The 21,874-nt window shown below is 52.5% G+C and overlaps 1 protein-coding gene across 1 annotated transcript in view; it reads right to left on the minus strand.

Moving 5' to 3' along the window:
- LOC125950825 (uncharacterized) overlaps positions 1-20,749 on the minus strand; it is a 155,611-nt gene extending 134,862 nt beyond the window's left edge. The window contains 1 exon segment of the mRNA XM_049679146.1: positions 20,000-20,749. Coding sequence (XP_049535103.1) covers positions 20,000-20,002 — 3 coding nt within the window. The 5' untranslated portion in view covers positions 20,003-20,749.
- Positions 20,750-21,874: the final 1,125 nt, after the last annotated feature.

The following is a 21,874-nucleotide window of genomic DNA, read 5'->3' on the forward strand; positions in this document are numbered from 1 at the left end:
GTGCGCCATGAAATGGAGCTCTAGCAACAGCCGCAGCACGAGCAGCCACTTGTTCTGACATGTCAACTCGCGGACAACCCGCGATTACTAGATTGCGTTTCGATTGTACCTTTTTTTCAATCTGCGGACCGATGGCAGGGCCCGTAATGGAGTAGGCCGCCCGGGACGACCCGGGCCTGTACCGGGCGGGATAATGATATCCGTCATTAAGAATGAGATCCTCTGTACATCTAGTACGGTGGCGGGCTGTGGCTGTGATAAGCGAGCGAGTAAATTGACGTAATGCGATCGCAGGCTGTCTAGGGAATCGCGAGCGCGCGCGCGCACGTACGCTGGCCATTACTGCGAATGCTGCTGCATCATCAACTAACGCCCGCCATCTTGGTCATGTCTATTTTGGAGGGACAAAAAGGAACAACAACATCTCGTCGAAAGCAAGTGATTTGCGATCGTAGAAGACGATGCAGTAACAGTGCAGAGGAGCGATATCTCCGGTCCGGCGATGTGCCCGGTTAGGGTGAAATCTTGGTCAATGGAAAGCCCAACGCACCTCTGCCTCTGCCGGTCTTTCTCCCATAACATTGCTCCCTTCTTCCGATGCCGCATACATATGGCTTCACCGCTGGCACGCAACCATGTTGTTACGCTTGTTTTGCCACTTTCACCTCCGCCAGCGAACGAACGGACGAACGCGGACCGAAGTCTCGCAGTTTCGCCATTTCTCTATTTGAACTCTCACTTTTATGATTGACGAACCAGGGAGGAAGGGAGGGAGGGAGGATGCGATGGTAAAAGGGACACCGCCGAGCATCACGGGTCGCACCTTCGACACAGACTCAACGCTCTGGTGCGTTAGTGGAGCGGTCCACGGATCACGGACCAGCACATCATCAAGCAGCTGTCAACTGGAATAGGTCATCACTCAGAGGGGCTTACGGGCCCGGGCCGGCGCGAATATTGTACACCACACACACGCACCGCTCCTTCCTATTTTTCTTCTTCTTCTCCGTGCATCGATTGCTCTGTCCGGCCGACTGGCGACCTTGCGAGTTTCCTTCCGAGATGGTCTGTTTTTTTTTAATATTTTCTGCGCCATCTTGGAACACACACACCGTTTTGTGCAGGGAATGGAACGCTGGAGAAACGCCTCGCTCGAGCCGGTACATTGCCATCGATGGGCATCCGGAACAAAAAACTCCAGAACGAAGGAACTCCGGATTGTGCGGGAACCGCGAGGCGGCAGCGGCGGCGGCGCGTGGTGTTAGCGATGGTGGTAATTTGTAACTTCTCCCAACCGCCCCCTGCCTGTGTGTGTGTGTGTTCTGTGTTCTCAGGATCAATAATTAGTGCTGCCTGCAATCCAATCCCCGGGGTTGCAGACCTCCACAGACACAGTCCGACGACGCAGCAATTAGTCCGAGGTTGGAAGGAGTTGCGTCTGGTGTTCGCCTGTCAAAGCGGCGATGGCGGCGGCGGCCGCTTCACGTTGAGTGACTTGGAATGTGTTTGACGTTTGGCGATGGTGATGTCGATGGCGATGGTGAGGATGAGGTTCGGTGGTCCGGCGCACTGGACTGGAAGCAAAACAGGGCCTGTGCCGGGTTCCTGTCGATCGCGATGCGCCGCGAATCAAAGCGACAAAAAAAATGGAAAACGCGATACTCAAACGCAATGCAATGCAACCGAACAGATGTTCGACAGCAACACGGCGGGCTGTTGGCCGGGAACAAGAAGACCATGCCGGGGATGCCATGGGCCCCGCGTCGATCGCTATCACGCCTTCTCTAGACGGCGACGGCTCAGCGAATGCAGCATTACATGCGCTGCACACACATTCTCACTTCTTGCCCTTGATCTCGATTACAGCTCTCGAACGCTTGCCAACCGCAGCCCGTGGTTCGGTCCCCAGAAAGCCAAGTGGCACTGGCACTGGCGGCAATGAACGGAACACACTCCTTTCTTCCTCTACCCGTTTTGCAGTCATCCTGCGCCCAGTGCACTTGGATGATCTATTTTTAATGAACTAACGTATTTTCTGCGCGGTGGCGTCTTCGCGCCCAACTCAATTCCCGGTTATTGCGCCATTTGCCATTCGCCTTCGTAATATTGGCCGTGGCGGTGGCGATGTTTTGCTATTTCCCACTCCCTCCCTCCCCTCAGGAATGGGGAGGAATCACGAGAGGAAAGTGTTTATGCAATCAGTGCAACTCCGCCCGCGGACACACAAGCTCCAAAGATGCTTCCCCGGGTTTTATGTTTTCCAGTTTTTTTTGTCTCTAAACGGGCACACGATGCAGCTTCCTGACAAAAAAATGGCCCCCACCACAACGCACACACACAGATGGGCGCGAACGGACACTCATTAGGAAACGATTATTGCTCTGGATACGGACACTTATGGCCGGGGCCGCCACCATCACCACCAGCATCAACCGATGATTTATGGCCCACTAGACCGCACGGCCACTAACGCCTGCACTGCTCCGGGGGGAGTGGACCTGTGGGCGCGGATTGGCCAGGGCCTGGTTATCTCATCCCCACATTTCTCACCGATCTTCGATCGCTTGCCACCTTTTTCTGGAAATGCAATCTGGCGCCGAACCAACCGGGTGATCTCCCATCAAACGTAATGGGTGTCAGAGGTCCCGCGCATGGCTGGTTGATTAATATTTTATGGGAAATAAACAACAGCAGCAGTGATGATGTGTTGGTGTTAACGAGATCGGCCTTTTTGCGCGCCGTTACGCCGGTGCTAGTGCGCTGCTGTTATCATTGTGCTGGAGAGAAAAGAATTGTGAGGATCTTTATGTTCTCTTGCGGTACTGGAGCGTTGTGCAGTGCTTTCGTTATGGAATGTGTGAAGGCAATGGTTAAAGGTTATTGGACGTTGAACAGAAGAGTCGCGAGAGCATCGACTTCTAAACGATGACTGTGCATGATTTCGATCGATTGCTGTTCTCTTTAGAAGACGTTTCATAAGCATTCTATACAGGCACCTCTATGCCCGCATTCTAGGCAGTGAAATTCCGCAAATTTCCGCAAGAAAAGCGCAAACGAATCACAAATGGACTACAAATGGAGTGCTGTTATGTTGTATCTCCAAGATATCCCTGAGGCAATTGGTTGAAATAAACGAAATTAGCTTTTGATTCGAAATACATTCGGGAAGTGCTAAGACTGAACCAAATATTGTAGCTACTCTCATTTTCTATCTATCTATCGCGCCAACACATAAGCAGAGTTGAACGTAAGAAGCATTCTTCAGACGCAAATTCGTAACAAATACAATCAACTGCTTGAAAAACTTTAAATCACTAGCGAGTGCCGAGTATTGTGCAGAATTGTTTACTTTGTCTTACTATTGGCAACTGTTTGGTAAATCAGTTGTGAATGTTAAATAGCAGCCGATATTTGCACCAGAAAGTGCTTGCTTTCGTCATCTATTGGCCAAAGGTAACGGTGTCCTGGTAGCAATCCAACAAAGTACACTTCGAATTTAAAGAGATGAAATCGCCAAACTGTTGATAGACGAAATCTACTGATAAGTAGTAAGAGGCTTCATCTGGACACAAATTCCAATGACGCATTCGTAAAAGAATAGGAAAGAGGGTCCAAAATCATCTAAGTCCATTTTGTTCTGCATGTCATTAAATTCTATTTAAAACCAAACGAGGATTACGAAGCGGCACGAAAATAAACCAAATGAACGAGGGGTTTTTTTGGTAGCTGATAACGTGCCTATGAAGGAACACCCAATTTTCCGAATCGCTTAAATAAGTGGCGACGGAAGTTCATCGTCTCTTGCGCTTCGATACAAACCGGTGCCTCCGGTGATCGAGGAAAGCATAAATTACCTAATCGAATGATATTTCACAATGTTGGATAAGCATTCTTTCTTAATTTGTCCGCATCCTATCGACCGACCAGACTGCCGATCGATCGTGGCCTGCGCGACGCTGAGTCAAGCGCAAGCATTCGCATTCGATCGCTGGCGAACGCCCGCTCGCTGCTGCCCGATTCGAAGAAGCCCGTTCGAAGTGGTTTCCGTTCAGAAAACCGTCAAGGTTTGGATACATAATTCTTCCATATTGGGCAGTTGTGTCCGCGGACCACATATGGCGAACGGCAGACGCGGGCAGCCAACGAACCAGGCAGCCAGACCACACCGAGCTGGGAGAGGCCGAACCGAAACATGGCACGGCACAGCAATCAAGGCAAAACGGCGTTCCGTGGCTCCAGTGAGTGGTGCAGATGGGCGGGGGTGCAGAAAGATAGAAAGACCGAACGAAAGGGAGAGAGAGAGAGAGCAGCGTAGTGCGAGTGAGATCGCTGGTACGAAGAAGCAGGTCGCAAAGACGCTGCTGCTGCTGATGCTGGTGGTACGCCGTGCGCCGAAGAAGGTTGTTATTCAACAGCGCGGAACGCAGCTTCTTTCGATCGCGGCCGCGCTGCCATTGGTTCCCGCCCGTCCATCACCACTGAACCGGTGAACTATGGAGAGGGCCAGCCTCCACCTCGACGCCAGATGACGCCAGAGCACCAACGCACACACACACACCGCATAGAACGCCATCAAATCTGTTCACTCGGTTTCGATCGATAAGGCTCAAGACGAACACACATTCCAGCTCGCTCGTTAAGGTTCGATTGTCAAAATAAGCCTAGACCAGTCCCACCCAATCGGTTCGCCCGGTTTCGATCAGATCACCCTCGCATTCAGCATCGATCATGCGCCTCCGACCTCAATAGCAGCAGCAGCAGCAGCAGCAGCAGCAGCTGATTCGGCAAGAGAGAAGCACCAGAAGACATGCCAGAGACTTATGTCATTGAGATCAATCACACACTGACACTCACACACTCGTACGCACACCACGAGAATGTGCTCGTGTGCCGGTGTGTCGTGGTGTCGATTGAATCGCTTTAATTGAATTCATTGTACGGGGGGAAAGATGATCGTCGGGCTCGTGATCTAGCCACTTTCGGGGCCACCGTTGCCGCTGCAGCTGTTTCTGCGACGAACGGAGCTGTCGATGTAATGGACGTCTAGACGTCGTTGCGCTTACTTCTCACTTTCCGATCCGATCCGATCCGATTCGATCGATCCATCGCACATCGACAGCTTCCAAAGGGCAATGGCTCCGGATGAATGCGAGCAGCGCGCTCTTAATGGTGTTCGAACATTATGCTCGCGTCATGCTCGCGAGTCTTGTGGTATCGCGAGTGTGTGGAGTTACCTTGTGGTCGCTAGATCTTACACCCTTTAGAACCAGGATATTGTATGCGGTGTTCCTTACCTAGAAAGAGAGAGAGAGGGTGAAAAAAGAAAAGGAGATATTTAGTATATTATTCCAAATGGCAGGACGAAGGCGCGTCGATGACGGCATCACGCTGGAACTTGTCTTAACCTCGATTGCTCATATTATGAATTAACTAAATCCAACCCCTTCGTGGTGTGTAGGTTTTGTGGGCCACCTCTCTCTATCTCTCTCTCTCTTCCTCTCGCGGTGACAATCACTCACCCAGATCAGTGGGTCCCCCCATTCCGCCTTGAGGGGTGGACCTTTTAATCGAAAAATAAATAAAGAAATCCCGCCTTTCCAAAACGACAAACACACACACACACAAACGCACACAAACAGCCATGGTCGACGGTCGACTGCCGAGTATGGAAACTTGCCGTTGGTGCTGGCGGAGTTTGCGCATACACCGGAGCGACTAGCGACGGCTACATTAGGCCCTGGCTTTTGCCTCGTAACCAGCTGGCACTCGGACGACGACGACTCCGCACCACGTCAAGGGGGATGCTGACAGGGAGTGGAGTAGGGGGTGACGCTATCGTTGGGTGCCGTGCGAAAGCGAGGCGTTACTCATTTGCATATAATAATCTGCGCGCGAGCAACGCGAGGACCATAAGGTGGCCATCATCACCACCACCCAAAAGGGAGGGCTTTCACGCCGTTCAGCCAAGCGTTCAGCCGGTCTGCTTCACACACACACACACACAAAAGACCCCAGCGGCACCGGTTCGGACACTTTCTTTTGCGATCGCAAACTCATTTTTCATACAGTAAAAGTCTGTGCCGCGCACGATCGAAAATCGAGGTTCGTCGCTTCAAGTCAGTCAGTTCAAGTCTTTTGTACAAAACGTAACGCAGATGGCCAGTTATCGAATTTTCGGCGTTGCACCGGCTTCGGCTGTGGATCTTCCTGAAAAGGCAGAAAGGCAACCCCTCACACCACCTCCCCTTAGCCGTGACCAACCCGGTCGACCGGCTGGTCATTAGTAGGACGAGCGCGATCGCTCCGATCGCACGCAGCAGCAGCAGCAGTGGTGGTGGTGGTGGTGGCACCCAACACGCAGCTTAATGACAAAATGGCATTAAGATGCTCTCAAAGCTCCCCGCCGGGTGCAAACGGTACAATGGTGGCCATTGTATGGTGATGGATTTTCCCCCGAAAAACAGAAAACAACAGAAGAAGAATCCCGTGATGCCAGTGCGCATTGCCCCATGTTGCAACCGCGCCAGGCTCGCGTTTCGTCTGCCACAATTTAGGCTAATATACCGTCAGCGTAATCTAATTAAATTTTCGTCATTCCTTGAAAGATGGCGAGACGGGGACGGAGAACGAAAACAACCATCGCTCATCGCTTGTCTTGTCAGTCTCGAGACTCCAGAGACGAGCTACCCCGGCACGCATCGCATTACGTCGCGTCACGGGAATGTACGATCGGTGGCCAACACGGCAGCAGCAGCAGCAGCAGCGTGTCCATCCAGTGATCATTCATTCAAATCATAACGAGCTGGGTTTATGGGTGACCCCATGCGCATAGCACAGCAATCAGCATCGTTCAGGAGACGGAGAAGGAGAAAGAGAACACTAAGTAGCCGTGAGCAGGGAGGTGGCCTCGATGGCCAGCCAGCCAGCCAACCATTCCACAGCGCCTTTCCTCTCCACTGGGGGCCAGGGATATAAAATTTTAATTTTACGATCCTGCTAGTTGCTTGCTGAGAACAATCCCATTCAAATCGTTAGATCTCGTGCTGAGGTGGCTGCTGGAGCTGCTGCTGCTGCTGCTGCTGGGGCAGCAATCACAGATCATCATGCTGTTTCTTGGTTTTTCCTATTTCGGGAACCCCGGGGACCAAGGCATCGGCATCGGGATGCGTACCGCGTCCCCTGATCTAACATACGTACAACATTATTCGTGTGTGTGTGTGTGTGTGTGTTCGCGGGCTGCCGGCATTCATTTGTTCAGCCTCGTCGCAATAAAACACTCATTCCTGGGGAGAGCACCGCGATAATTAGGAACCTTCCCCGCCGATCTCCGCGTCTTTCCCTTCGCTCTTCCTAATCAACATATTGATGTTTCCAATACGATGCGAGCACCACGAGTGCGCCATGGCGGCTGAGGACCTCTTTCTCTGTTTCTCTCTCTATTTGCTACCGATTCCGCCCTCCACCGAAGCTCAAAGGTCATAAAAGGCCACCTCGAGCACCAGACGCGAAGGCAAAAAGGAACGATCGAATCGAACGGTAAATTCGCTGTGTACGCTATTATGTTGCACGGCGTGCTCTGCCCGGGGATCGATGTTTAGGAGAGCGTCAACCAGAACAGGAAGAGCTAGAGAGCGAGAAAGAGAGAGCGAGAGAGAGAGCATTTCGATCATGTACTTGGAGTTTTCTAAGACCGCGTTGACCGGATCACAAGCCACAAGCCACCGAACAACCGGTGGGGTGGGCCGTACGATCAATCTGGCATGGCATGGCGTGGCATGGCGTGGCGTGGAGAAGCAAACAGGCTTTACCAGCCATCGAGCCAGCCAGCAAGGGAGTGGAACCTAGGAGCAACAGCTGCCGATGCCGATGGCCAAAACAAGGCAGAGGAAAGGAGGTTTACGGCAAAGAACGAGCGAGACTTGTTCTCTTCGCCGCACGAACGGGCTCAAGTACCTTTGCACGACTATTAACATAACTGTTTGTACGCCAGCCAACCAGCCAGCCAGCCAACAACCCGGGGTCCAAGCACTCACGAACGAGTGAGCGAATGGAAAACCTGAAAGCGAAAGAAGACAACAGGGCAACCTTCATCATCGATGCAAAGCAAATGCACGGCCTCTGGCCACTGGCGGGGGGGGGGGGGGGTATCTGAAGGGGCGGGGAAAAGGGCCGCGGCCGCGAGAAAAAAAAACACATCGAAAACACGAAGACGCAACAACGCACTGCACCACGGAATGCTGCGGTTGCTGCTCGTGAAACGATATCACCAAATCGCTACACCACCGGCGTCGCTCGTTGGTGAGACTCCCGCGCGTGTACAACAAGGCATCGGCACCAAAAACCCCAAAGAAACTACCAGCCAGCAGCAGCAACAGCAGCAAGAAGCAGCCCTGAGCCCTGCGTCTCGACGGCGAGTGAAACCTGAGCCGCCCAACCGAGCGTACCAACGCGAGACGACCGAGACTTGTTTCATCTTTAATTGCTCGTGAAAATGTTATCACGTGAAGCGTGTGCAGTCGCGATCGCGGCGAGCAAGGGAGGGGGTCTCACGCGTCCGGGCGCGCACACACGCAGAGGGCTCCGGCAACCCGGATCGTGGTTGCAGTCGAGAATCCGAGGCATACCCGAGGTCTCGGTGACGCTGATCGCGCTCGCGACGATGACGTTACTCAAGAGGCTCTTTGCAAAGAGGCATTGCGCCAATTCATTGATAAAATTGGCGCACCGACATCGTCGGAGTAGGCCGGTTTGAGAGGTTATGTTGTTAGCAAGTAGTAGCAGCAACATTCCCACTGAGTTAGCTGGTGTGGGGTCTTCGATTTTCTAATTTCTGTTTCTCTCTGCTTCTCGGTGATGATGCAATTGCTAATTGGGAGGGGGGGGGGGAGTGAAAAACTGTGGGAAAAGCAAAGTTTTATCGAAGGAAGAATACAATTTGGTCTTTTTTTGGTGATTATTATTTATGTTACTTTGGGTAACTTTTGGTTGGGAATAGATCAACTGCGTTAGCATCTCGATGGACTGTTTGTTGAACGGGATTGAAATTGGTTAATACAACACGACTGCAGCATGAAAATCGTCCATTTTGAAGCTTAGATTGAAAATTCACAAATCTCATTTCAACGCCTACTTGAAGCTGTTTACAGTCTCTACGCCACTGACAGCCAGGATGTCAACACGACAATCTAGTAACCTGTAATCACGCCAAAGGGCATCGTGCTGGTTTGCGGTTTACATAACACCCTCTGCCCCAGGAAATGACCACAGGACGCATGGCGTAGGTTCGAAGCGCGCGCGCGCACGCGGAGAAAAACCTTCCCTAAATGGTGATAACGACCTTGTTTGTTGCTTTAAGAGCCGCACACAGACACACACGTACACTAATGAATGAGACAGCGAATGCCAAAAAGGGTTACCACCGGAACGCATAATCCGCTTTATCACTCCCGACTTGTTCCCGACCGCAGGACCGTGACTTACGCTGGCTTATCATGCGCGCCGTTGCGGCATGCAAATGCCCTCCGTGGGACCAAGGAAAGCGTGGGGACCAAGGAAGGGGAGAAGGCGTACCTCGCGACGGTCTTGGCATCTTGGCACATCGCCCCGCTCCGCACCACCTGGGCCCGGGCTGGGGAACGGACCCGTTTATAATGTTTGACGTTGATTATGTCCTACAAATAACTGTTAATGCACCGCACCACCAGCGGTGCCCACGCCCTCGAACTCGATCATCGAGGCAAGGATGCGAACGAGGAGGAATGTAATGGCGTTTAATGGCACGTTGCGCGCTAGTGTTGCTGTTGGTGGTGCCAGGGTGCGCGACAGATCATCGTCGCGACCAGTACTCGCTTCCTCTCCTCTCCTCTCTTCGGGGAATCTTGTGCTAGCTGCTGCTGCTGGTGCATGCCGTTGCCCGCCGCCACGCTCGCTTCGTGGTAAATCCCGTTAGATGCGCCCCGATCCTCCGGGCACACTCGTCATTCAGTAGCGTGCTGGCCCGCACACACACACACATACTATCGACGACTATCTCGCGCGCCAAGTCGTTGTGTCATGTTGTGTGGTGAGCGAGAGGCACGCACGCATCCGGCGATAAACCTGTTGCATAATGAAGTTAATTGATTCCCGAGGCCCCAACCAAACACACACACACACAGACGCACACAGACGCACGTCGAGGAAGAGGGGATTAATCGGTTGTGTGCGGGAGGCGGGAGGCGAATGACTCTCTCCCTCTCCCTCGCTGTGTGTGGTGTGCACTACACCAACACACACAGCGCCAACCTTCTTCGTGCCATCAACTCGTGATCACCCCTATACGTGTGTGCTTGTGTCTGTGCAAAAGGGGGGAGGGTGGTGGGGAAAGATTGAAGTGGGCCGTGACCTTTTTTCCACGTTCCACGGGCGCGCCACCGTCCTGGATTCCCATCCGAGAAGCCTCCACACCAAACCACCAAACAGGAACCGGGCGTTCGTTCGTTCGTCCATTCGTTCGTTTATTTTCATTTCGCCCAAAGCGCTAAACAATGAAGCCAGTCAGCCATTTTGACACGTGCACTCAAGCCGTGCAGTAATGCGGAGGCCAAGGCAGCATACGAGTCGAGAAAAAATACCGTTGGAATGCCCGGAGTGCCCGGAGTGCCCGGAACCGGCAACACGGCAACCTCAAGTCAAGGGCCGAGCCGAGCCAGGGCCAGGATCCGCGGGAACCCGTCGAGGACTTCAAAACAAACACTCCCGGCGGACACTTCCAGTGGCGCTCTCCAGTGGATGCCGAACCGAAAAGCCCTTCTTCGGTTCGGTTAACGGTTAACTCGACCTCTCCAGAGCAGTAGCCAAGCCCGGACAGGCCAAGAGGCATCAATCAATCTCCCAGAAACGAGCAGAGCGCCTCTCGATCCAGCTCAAGAGTTCTCTCGAGAACGCCCAGGTTCTGACGAAAAACCGGGCGGGGCGGGAAACAGGAATGCTTCTCCGGGTTGCATCCGGTTGCATACCGGCCCTAGCTAGCATTCCGAAACAGAAGCCGTCCGGGCAGCGGTGGCGACGGCGTGCAGCACTGACAACCAATTAACCTGCCTGACGATCGGTCGGTGGCCCGCGCATAAGAGCGACGCATAATGAAGCCCTGCGCGCTGCCGTGTTGCCGCGTGCCAGCAGCAGCCCCACCTCCTCTCTCGACGGACCTGTCAACGATGACGATGATGACGGCCGTAATGGAACATAACGATCACTGGCTGGCCGGCCGGCCGGCCGGTCGCCGTTTACCGGTGGAAGAAACACAAGAGGATCGTTCGCGGTCCTCGACCGGCCGGTTGGTTGGTCGCACGCTATAAAGGCAGAAAGTTATAATTTCCGTTCTCCCGTTTAATGTCCGACCGATTATGGAGTATGAAGAGGGGGCCGATCACGGAATTCTGTCTTTTCTGTCTGTCAACCGCCCGATTCACGAAAGTGAATCGTAATGACTGCGCGCGCGCCGGCGCGAGTGTGTGGCCATCACTCCCCGGGGACCAGCGACCGGAAGTGGTTAGAACGGTGCGGAGAAAAGCGAAAGCCACAGACGAACGGCCTCGATCGTCGGTTGGTTGTTGGTGACCCCGAAAATGCACGGAGAACGTTGGTCAGTTGCGATTACTGGATACCGTCAACCAGAACGAGAATGTCATGTTGATGCTCCGGACACACTGCCGCGTGCAACCAAAGTTGTCGAAAGAAAGTTTCGTCGAGAGCTCCAGAAGGAGTTCCAACTTCAACAGATTGAGCTTGGCCTCAGCGCATCAACGTCAACGGGCTCTGTGTGTGTGCGTGTAGACAGGGCAATTAATTGGGAAAATGAAGGAAAACAGTCAAATCGAACGATCGCTAGCATGGCGAACGCACCGTCGTCGTCGTCGTCGACCGTCGTTGTCGTCGTTTGAGGCGGCACCACGCTGAGTAGGAGTTAGCATTCCGTCCACGATCAGGTTTCTTAATAAGCTCATCGATCATTGAGCGATTACGGAACCGGCCAGATGCCGTAGGTGTTACTGTTTGTACCCTGAGTATGGGTGTGTGTGTGTGTGTTTGACGTGGCAGCAAAATGATTCAATTCCTTAATGACCTCGACTAGACGTTAAGCCGAGAACTTGGAGTTGTTTTAATCTGAGACTGGGACCAAGGTGGATGCTGGACCGCGGAAACAATGTGACCACCGGAATGACAACCGGTGTGCCGCTAACGTCCATCAATCCAGTTATTCAGTTCGATGGATCGTTGTTGTTGGCGGAGTTCGAAGTGGTTCAATCTTTAAAAAAACCGAAGATCGAACTCCCGCACAAGATCCCGTGCTTCCTGCCAGCTCTGCTTGCCAGACACCGCCGTACAGGAGAGAGAACAGAATGCCAATTAGGAACGGTGGAAACAAGATGAAAGCATGAGCGAAGAAGCTCCAGGAACTTCACTTTTTTGGGGCGGTCGAAACCATCAAACATGTTTGGGGGGAAAACCCCTTTGGATGAAGCGCGGGACCAAACATGTAATTACTGAACGAGCGTGCGCGCGTGTGTGTGTGTGTGTGATCGGGTCCGCACGACTCCTCACCATTTGGCAGCAAACGCCAAGTGCCCTTAAAATGAGTTCTCCGAAAAGCCAAAGTGCAGACTGATCGCATTCTTTCCGATGCTCCATCATCGCTGCGATGACGTCCGGAGGCTGGAGTGGGTTGGTTGGTTGATTGGCACTCCTTCTCCCCTCCCTTCCTTCCATCCCAGCGCTTGCCAGCGATCGGGTGATCGAGCTGGCTGGCATTTTGGCAACGACTCCCCGCGATGGATTAACCTTGGCATTTCGTCAGACATGCATATCTGCATCACGCTGTGTATGTGTGTGTGTGTGTGTAGCTTGATCATTGATCACGATCGAGCGAAAAGCCGGCAACTGTGCTCGGTGAAAGCCCCAACGACAGCAGCACCACAACCGGTGACTCTGGCTCCCAAGCGACGAACCCCCTTTGATCGCGCGTTCTTCGCGCAGATCACAAGATCGTGCGCTCTCCCGCCTCCGAGAGATCCTCGCTCTAAGTAGAATAAATGAGCCAGCAGCTACCAGTGGACAGTGGCAAATGTGCCGACGAACCGACGGGCAGCTCACGCGCACGCTTCTCGCCAATGGGGATAGGATAAAGTGCAAATGTACATCCATTTGCCCGGGGGTAAATGTGCAACGATTATGAGGTATAAGCCGCGAGAAGAAGAAGAAGAGCAAGGGACCTTTTCACTGTTGCACACTGATACTGCTTCTGCTCACTCGTTCGCTCGACCACACGACGGATCCCTTGATGGATCCGCAAATAATGGTTTGAAAGTAAAAAGGGATGCGCTACAATCGGGCGGATCGGTTGGTCGATCGGTCGTGTGGAATGAGATGAAACCGAACACGACGCGGTACAGACGTCGACCATCCGTTACCACCACCACCCATTCGGTGGTGCGTACCGATCAGTAACTCATAACCGGCAACTGCTGCGGAGTCTTGTACGAACATGCGTGCGCGGTACTTAAGTGTGCGGTGCTCTTCAACAGCAACAACAGCAACAACAAGCCGCGGATGCCACGCTCTGGTGGCCATTAGCTGGCACCGGATTAAGGCATAATTTGTAGCGAATTACATTTATTTCACTTTGTGCGCTAGTGACACTTTATGCTGTGCCAATTGATTCCGCAAACACGCTTCTCCTGTTGCTGCTGTTGGTGCTGTTGCTGCTGCCACGTCGCTTAATCGTCTTGGGTAGGAAAAACGCACCACCAACGATTGATCGCCACGTTCATAAATCGTTTACACGGCCCACACATGGTCGCAGTCGTAGTCCCGGCCGCGGCTGTTACTTTCGCATCTGCTGGACCCTGCTAAGTGCTTCAGTCCATGGCGAGTGAAGGGGCGTCTGGTGTCGTAAGGTGTGTGTACGTGTGTGCGTGGTGTACTCGAGTATCGATCGATCGACCAGAAGCCTTGAATCGCGATGGAGCTACCAGCAACGGCAGCAAGCGAACGATAATGCGTCCGCATAAATCGATTCCGTTCAAGATCGTTTAACAGGGCAAAAGGTGGTGGCGTGCGTTGGTTGGTGTGCGTTGCGGCAGTGCTAATCAAACAGCGCGATACGGCATCGAGAACGGGAATCGGAAACAGATGCTACTGACGACCACGATGACGATGACGATGATGCAAATGCATCGTTGACCCTGGCGAAACGCGATGCACATCACGCGGGCGCTACCGTTCATGCCACGGACAACAATGTCACCAACGGGATGACCTCATTGCACGTAATAGATAGATGCGCGTTGCGTAAACCGCAGGCCACCGTCGTAATGGCAGCGGTAAGCAGTGACAGTAGCACCATCACACATCGGATTACCCGTAGCATCGATTGATCACCAAGCAACCGCGATCGGTTGGTAATGTATCAAAAGTTTCTTCGATTTAGGTGCTCTTCCCATTTGACGATCGATCATTGTCGCGTTCTGACGTTCTGTCGTCACGATAATTTGCAAACCTTTTTCTTATTTCAAAAAGCGCTTGACCTCTCTCTCTGAGGAAGAAGATGGACTAACAGACAGAGAGAGAGAGCGAGATATTGCATGAAACGAGTCCCAGACCTACGGAATGCACGCTAGTGCACGCAAAACGGACCGATCGACGTGGCGATCGAGGCGTGCAGGCGCCGTACAACAAGTCCCAGTCCCATTCCGGACGACACCCGCCCCGGAGGCATCAAAACTTGCATCGAAATGACGCGGCATAATGGCGCTGCTGTTGTTGTTGCTGCTGCTGCGTCGCTCGAATCGATCGATCGATCGATCGATCGGATGCAGTCGATTATCGGTATCGGAGGGCTCGCTCCCTCTCCGCGCCGGGACTGCTAAACGCAGCACGTAAGCGATCGCTGCAATTTACATACCACGGCAGATGCCAGCGTGGCCACTCCGCAGCGGACTCCAGAATCCTTTTCTTTTTCTTCTTTTTATTTTTTTAATCGCCAATAAATTAGTCCCGTGGCGCTCGTCTGATTATCAGCTAGCAGCAGCAGCAGCAGCTAGGCATGAGCTTATGCCACCCTTTTAGCAATCGCTTCGCGTGCGCATTTTTTTTTCCTTCATTTTTTGTATTTTATGTTCTGGCTACACCGGATTCGCACATTGGATGTACCCGGGAGGTTGGTGGAGGGAAGGGAAGATATCGAATGCAAACCGCATACGCACACGCACCAGCGCATTTCCAGCCTGTTTGTGTGTGGTCACAGGACCTGTTATGAGTGCCGGGTGCCAGCCTTGGGCCAAACAAACGATTGCTTTCCTCCACCGTCCACCACCGTCCTCCACCCTTTATCATTGCAGAATGCAATGCGCAAACCTCGATCGAGCGCGGTTTATACGGTTGGATGCAAAACTTGAATCGGGCGTTCGTCACCTGCACGGCATTCAAATCGATGACATCTTTTGTTGGCGCACCATCGTCATCGCGATCACGGACGGCGAAGAAGCCCCGCTACCCGCTGCGGATGTCAACCGGTTTCTCGAAATGATCTTATTGAACCTCGGCAAAAAACCCCTCGCGTCTGCCTTCTCGACACCCTCCCTCACCCCTTCCCCTTCATGGAAGAGCCAGTTTGAGGTCCGGTTGTGGCGATCGCGCTAAATGATCGCGCGGAAGAGAGGAGTAGTAAAAAAAATCCGCACCAACAACCGATGGTGATGTCACCCCCGTGGCGTGAGGTTGGTGCTTTCTAGGCAAGATTTTCCGTTTGGAAAGTTCGCGACCGATCGGTCGATCGCAACACTGATGGTTAATCGCTTTCCGGACAGTTTAAAAAAACAACAGGAAGCGCATGAAGTTATGGCCGCAGCCCCAGTTGGCAGACTCAGACTAATTCTCAAGGTAAATGGATTCGCGATCGTCGAAGTCGAAGCGCTACCGAGCAGCCTGTGCGCTGCGATCGCGATACTCCTACAACCCACCCACAACCAACCGTCGCAGTCGCCACCGTCGCGCCGTCGCCGCCGTCGCCACGCGGTTGACAAACAAAGCAAAAACCGCAATCCAAGGCCGTTCGGTGTGTACGGTGGCGGCAATGGCGGCCTACAGACAGCTCACCACACACACACACAGACGGAGGGAAGGCGGATCGATCGACTTTTCAAAAGCACGACCCCCTCACACACGAGTAGCGCCCACCTTTAAGACTTTTAAGGCCAAACCAGCTACCAGCAGGTCTCGGTGCTGCTCCGGTTGAGGTTGGTACGCTCGAGCTGGTTGGCTGCTGTGGCTACGTGGCTCCTTAAGCTGCCGTTTTGGGGGCGGGGGGGGAGGCGACATTTTCGGCTACAAATCCTTGTGTTTCGCTTCGATAAACTTTTCTAAGCGGTTGCTGATGCCGATACCGATGCCATGTTACGAGCGAGAGGCGAACCGAATGGCGAGACCTACTGGACCCCAAAACTCGACCTTTAGCTAGGCCACCACCAAATGGTGACTGTTTGTGACAGTGTTCGCGTGATCGGGAGCGCACGGTTGCGAAGAAGCGAAAGGAAGTGGCGAACGCGACGTGGCGTACTCGCGATTTCGCATTTTGACATTTTGGGTCTGGGTTTTTTTTTTTGGAACAGCACCAACCGGTTCTACCGGGAGGCCATATGAGGGACCGTATGGTGAACACACACAGCAACGCCATCGCCATCAGGTCCAGTTTCTGCTATCATCTGCATCCTTTCGCGTGAAGGTCAACAAGAGATCTATTTAAATCTCGTTTTTTGTTTTTGGCAAACGCCTTCTTAGACTTCCCGCTATGCATTCTATTTGCAAATGCATTTTTAAGTCCCCAACACATACACACACACATGCGCACACGTTAGCACACTTAAGATGGTCTGTTCCCTGATCGTTGCTTCTGGTATTTGCAGCTCCTTAACATTCATGCGAACCACATAGCGGCAGAGATCATTAAAAAAGAAGAGACAAAACCGCAAACCATGCAGCTAAATCGGGCATCAGTGAATCAAGTAATCCTCCTGATGCTTCTGACCCCCAGCTAGTTGACTCCTGGTGCTGCTGCTGCTGCTGCTGCTGCTGCTGCTGCTGCTGCCGTTGCTGCTACTAATAGAAATCCGACGCGACAAACAGCAGCAGCAGCAGCAGCGTGGCGCGGTCGATAATTGTAGATAATTGATGCTACCGAAGGCTTGGCCCCGGTCTCAAGCATCTCAAGCCTGCATCCTCATGCCTCATAGCGGATGCACCCTTCGCCGTCACCAGCGTTCGTTCCAGCAGACGAACAGACACACACACACACACACACAGCGGCACTCTAGCGGTGCTATTTGCAGTGAAACACAACACCATGCGATGCGATGCTGCCGGGTCGTTGGCATCCAGCGGCCGAGCGTTGATAGTTTAATTAGGCGAATAACGCGAATTAGCTGAATGCGCATCGTGGTGGCATTTGCCCGCCGCCACCACTTTTGGAGACCGGCTGCCGTAAGAAGCTAATTACGGAGCGATTACAATTAAACCGCGATCCGATTCGCAATCTGTGGTTGTCGTTGGACGTTGACGAAGAAGATTGGGAAAACGTCGTGATCGTCGACGAGGTGATAAAGGGCGCCGTCGAGACCCTGTCCCGGTTGTCCCGGGATTCTTGATATCTTTATGCTTTCGATCCCGATCCCGCCCCCCTCGGCTCGGTTGCTACGATCACGCATAATTATTAAAACTATTGACAGCATATTATCAACATACCGCTGCAGCAGCAGCAGCAGCAGCAGCAGCAACAACAATGAACGGACGGATGGATGAACAACGGACGAATCAAAAGGATCCCTAAAGGCGATCCCAGCCAGTACAACGCATTAATTGCTTCCTGTAGCGGCAACGGTCCTCTCCTGTCGAAGGGTCCCGTACCCCTCGGGTAAGGTTCACAACCTTACACAATGGTTCTTGTTCTCCTGTCGTCGTCCTCGCCGTCACCGTCGCCGTCGCCGTCTCCTCCGGCCGGCAAGGCTACAATGTTTGCAATTTGCTCGCGCGCGCGCGTTCGCGCTACAATGGATCGCCTCGCCCCGAGTGCCGGGGCCAACCGATCGGTCCGTTCCACGTTCTGCGATAGTGAGAATTATGCTGCCATTCTTTCGTCGTCGTCGGCGGCGGCCGCCAGAGCGTCAGCAGAGACACTCGAGACTGCCCCCTTTTTACACGGATCTGACACGGACCGTCGTCTACGTCGTCGTCACCGTCACTGTCGTCGGTCGGTCGGTCGTTGGAATGCGCGAAATGGCACAGATCAGACACAACCAGTCACGTCAGTACATCACTGATACACTCCCGGGCGGTACGCTCCACTGTTCCGTTCCTTGTCCGTTCTGTGTCCGTCAGTCTCTTGTCCTCCTGCACCGCGTGTGTGTGTGTGTGCGTGTATTGACAAGTGACGTGCACCGCATATTCATACCGGCCAAGACCACGCGAGCTCTACTCTTTGCTTCTCTGCACTCTGCAATCTGCAGATTCCGCCGCGACCGTTTTGTCGGGCGGCACGTTCGCCTCTACCTCGAGCTAGCAGGGACTAGGAACTATAGACACTGCCCGTTGCCGGACCAGGAGACCGCGAAGGTGCAAGAATTAATAGATGTCGATTATGTTGGAACCGTCCAACCGACCGCCACGGTTCCATTCTCCCAAGGGTGGAAGCGAAAAGAGTAGAAGATCGAATTAAGATAGTGAATCCCGTTCGCGTTCGCGTTCAATTTGGTGTCTTGGTGCGCATCATCAGTTGTTGCGATGTTGTTGCGGTGCAACTCGTTGAAAAGCTCATTTCGCTCATGGCACACACACACACACAGAAACACACCGCCATGTACACTCCAAGATCGATCGAGTGATCGAGTCGCAGTCGCAGACACTGTCTTGGGCGGACACTCTGGGAATCACTCGGATGTAACGGAGAAAGTACCCAGTAATGCCACGGTATGCTGTGTGTTTGTGTGTGTGTGTGTGTGTGTGCGGGGTAAGAAGACACTCCGTAGTGGCCACTGATTTGCTGGACCACGGGCACCGGGCACCTTTCGTGCACCACCAAAGGGGGAGGGGAGTGAGAGTTTGATGATTCCGATTTTGTGTTTTTTTTTCTTCTATTTTTTGCTTGTTCCACAATTTCCTCGCAATCGTGATCGCGTTTTGCTTTTTGGGGTGCTCGGATGGTTTCAAGCGATGCGATGGTAACGGTGCAAACCAGGTTGCTACGTTTGAACGTGCGCGGCGTTCAATTTAAACGTGCACGGCTCCCGGCACGCCATCGCCGAGGCTTTCTAATGTTTAATATTAATTTCCCCGAAGCCGAAGCCCGCGTGGCCCTGGCGCTTTGGCACACTGAACGAGTGGAACAATTACACACATTCGTCCGGTTCGGGCAGGTGGAAATTCGGAGGGGTAGATGGAAAACGAAGAAAATTAGACGAAGACGGCAAGCCGTGAACTGCACTGAACGGAGTTTGGTTCGGAAGTAGAAACTCCAAGTTCCTTTTCTTCATTAATTCACGATTTACGTTTTTGGGGAAGCAAATGGCTTTTTTCCATTTTTAAATTCCCTTCATGCTTGGTGAGCGTCCAGCGAACGCTCAGAATACCGTGAAATTTAAAGCATAAAACATATCTCTCGATATTTTATGATTAAAAAGTATAGATCTGAACAAGCGCGTTTCATAATTCACTCTTGGAACATCTTGGAACAACGCCACCAATTGCAACACTGAATCACCGAACCCCACTGTCCCACCCCGGGCAACCGGGGGTGTTGTTACATCTTAAGATCGTCACTCCGGCACCCGCAACATTGCTTCGTCCATTTTTCGGGAGGGATAATTTGAACTGATCTTGCTCAACGACAACGCCAGCGAACGCAGCGAACATTTCGGAGGCGAATCTGTGCGATCCACTTTGCGGATCGTCTGCGCTGCCCTCGATCACTTACCATTTTTCACCATGGCTGCCCGCTGCCATCGACCGAACGACGAGCTTTTCTCGAATATCTCGATTCTCCACCTCACGAACAGATCACGAACGGATCACGAACTGCGGACTATCTGGCGGTTTCTGCGATACGGATCAATCGATCTCTTTCTCTTGGGCTGTGTGTGTGTGTGTGTGTGATTTTGCGTGTTCCAACTTTCCAGCGATCCAACGGATTCAGCTACAACACCTTCACGGCACTAGCTCCACGGCTTAGCACTACTCTTCACCGCCACCAACACTCACTACTTGATGAGTGAAACACTAAGATTCCTGGTGGTGTGCCACTAACGACGCCGTTGCGTTGTGTTGTGTGTGTTGATCGTATGCACAGTATGGACTCGCTTTGAAATTTCGCACTTTTGCACCGAAAAAAAACCAACAACACGGCGAAGATCCAAACCACGTCACTGGGAAGCGACGCACACGTACACTGGGCACACGTACGGATCACCGAAAGGTAGAGGAATAGCTCGCACTGCGTCTCGCACTCGCGATTCGATCCCGCGGGAACGGACGACTCCACACACCGTCTAACACGCCAACTGCACAATCTTGCTTGCCTTGCTTCTGTTCCTTTCCTTCTGCTTCTTTTACTTCTCCTTCTTCTGCTTCTTCTGCTTCTACTCTTCTTTCCCCCTTTTCCTCTCTGTTAGCGGCTCCACTCCACTACAAACTAAAGGGAAAAGTCACGTCCGATTCGCTCCAAGTCTGCCGAAAGACTGATTTCTCGGGCCCTCGTCCAGGTGAGCGACGGCGATTCGGTTCAGGTGAGAGGCAGGTGAGACCGCGATCGATCGCGAGTCTTTCGAGTGGGCGAGCCCCACGATCACCACGACGGACCGCGACAGCGGAGAGCATTAAGAAAGCCCCGAAGTGGCGAAGATCGATCAAAACCGGGGAACCCATTTCTCGTTCTCTCTCGCGATCTCGGGTCCGGCGATCGTCGCAGAGATGTTGACCGTGAATAAAGGGTGCGCAGCCTACGGCGGCGGAGGCTGCCACTCGCGACACTCACGCAATCCACTGAGTGCGTGTCGCGGTCCGAGTGTCGTGGCCCGCGCCAAACCTGGCGGGCGTGATCGTTGGATTCAAAGGTGGGAGTTGATGTACTTCAGCGAGCGTAAAGTCTGTGGGTCGATCTTAAGGTCAATCCTCCTAAAGTTGGCGCTACTTTCGGTGGAGCTGGATTGCGAGCCCGTGCCGCGTCGAGATTTCAGCTGTTGTGAAATTTGTCACAGACCGACCGAGTTCGCTGAGTCTCGCGATGCGCCAGATGTCAACGTTCTGTTGTGATGCTATCGATGTTAGTCTAGAAATGCATTAAAGTGACTGTTATGATCATTTTAAAAATCATTAAATATTATTTTAAAGGTGCATTCCTGGTCACTTGATGAGTTTTCGATGTTGAATTGATTATTGTTGTACATCATTGTTGAATCTTAGTTCACTTTGGTTGCTATGCTGGGAAATATATGTAACACTTCATCTACACGGGCGCGAGAAAGCTGAAAATGAGATGAGAATGAAAAAGTTGAGAATGTCAAATCCCATACAAATGGAAATGTAAAGATACAAGTAGGCTGTCACAAATGTATGGGATTTGACATTCTCGCCTTTTTCATTCTCATCTCATTTTCAGCTTTCTCGCGCCCGTGTAGAGAGTCGGTAAGGCAAAGCAACCAGGTGAAAAGATCAGTTTAACTGTATTGTTGAGAATAAACCAATACGTTACAATTATGATTTTACAACAACAAGCGTCTGATTCTGGTAGAATTGTTTGAGAAACATTTGATCGAAAGAAGAAAACGGGAATCGAAAGTGCAACACAGACGCA

This window comes from Anopheles darlingi, chromosome 2 (assembly GCF_943734745.1).
Source record: "Anopheles darlingi chromosome 2, idAnoDarlMG_H_01, whole genome shotgun sequence".
Lineage (NCBI taxonomy): Eukaryota > Metazoa > Arthropoda > Insecta > Diptera > Culicidae > Anopheles > Anopheles darlingi.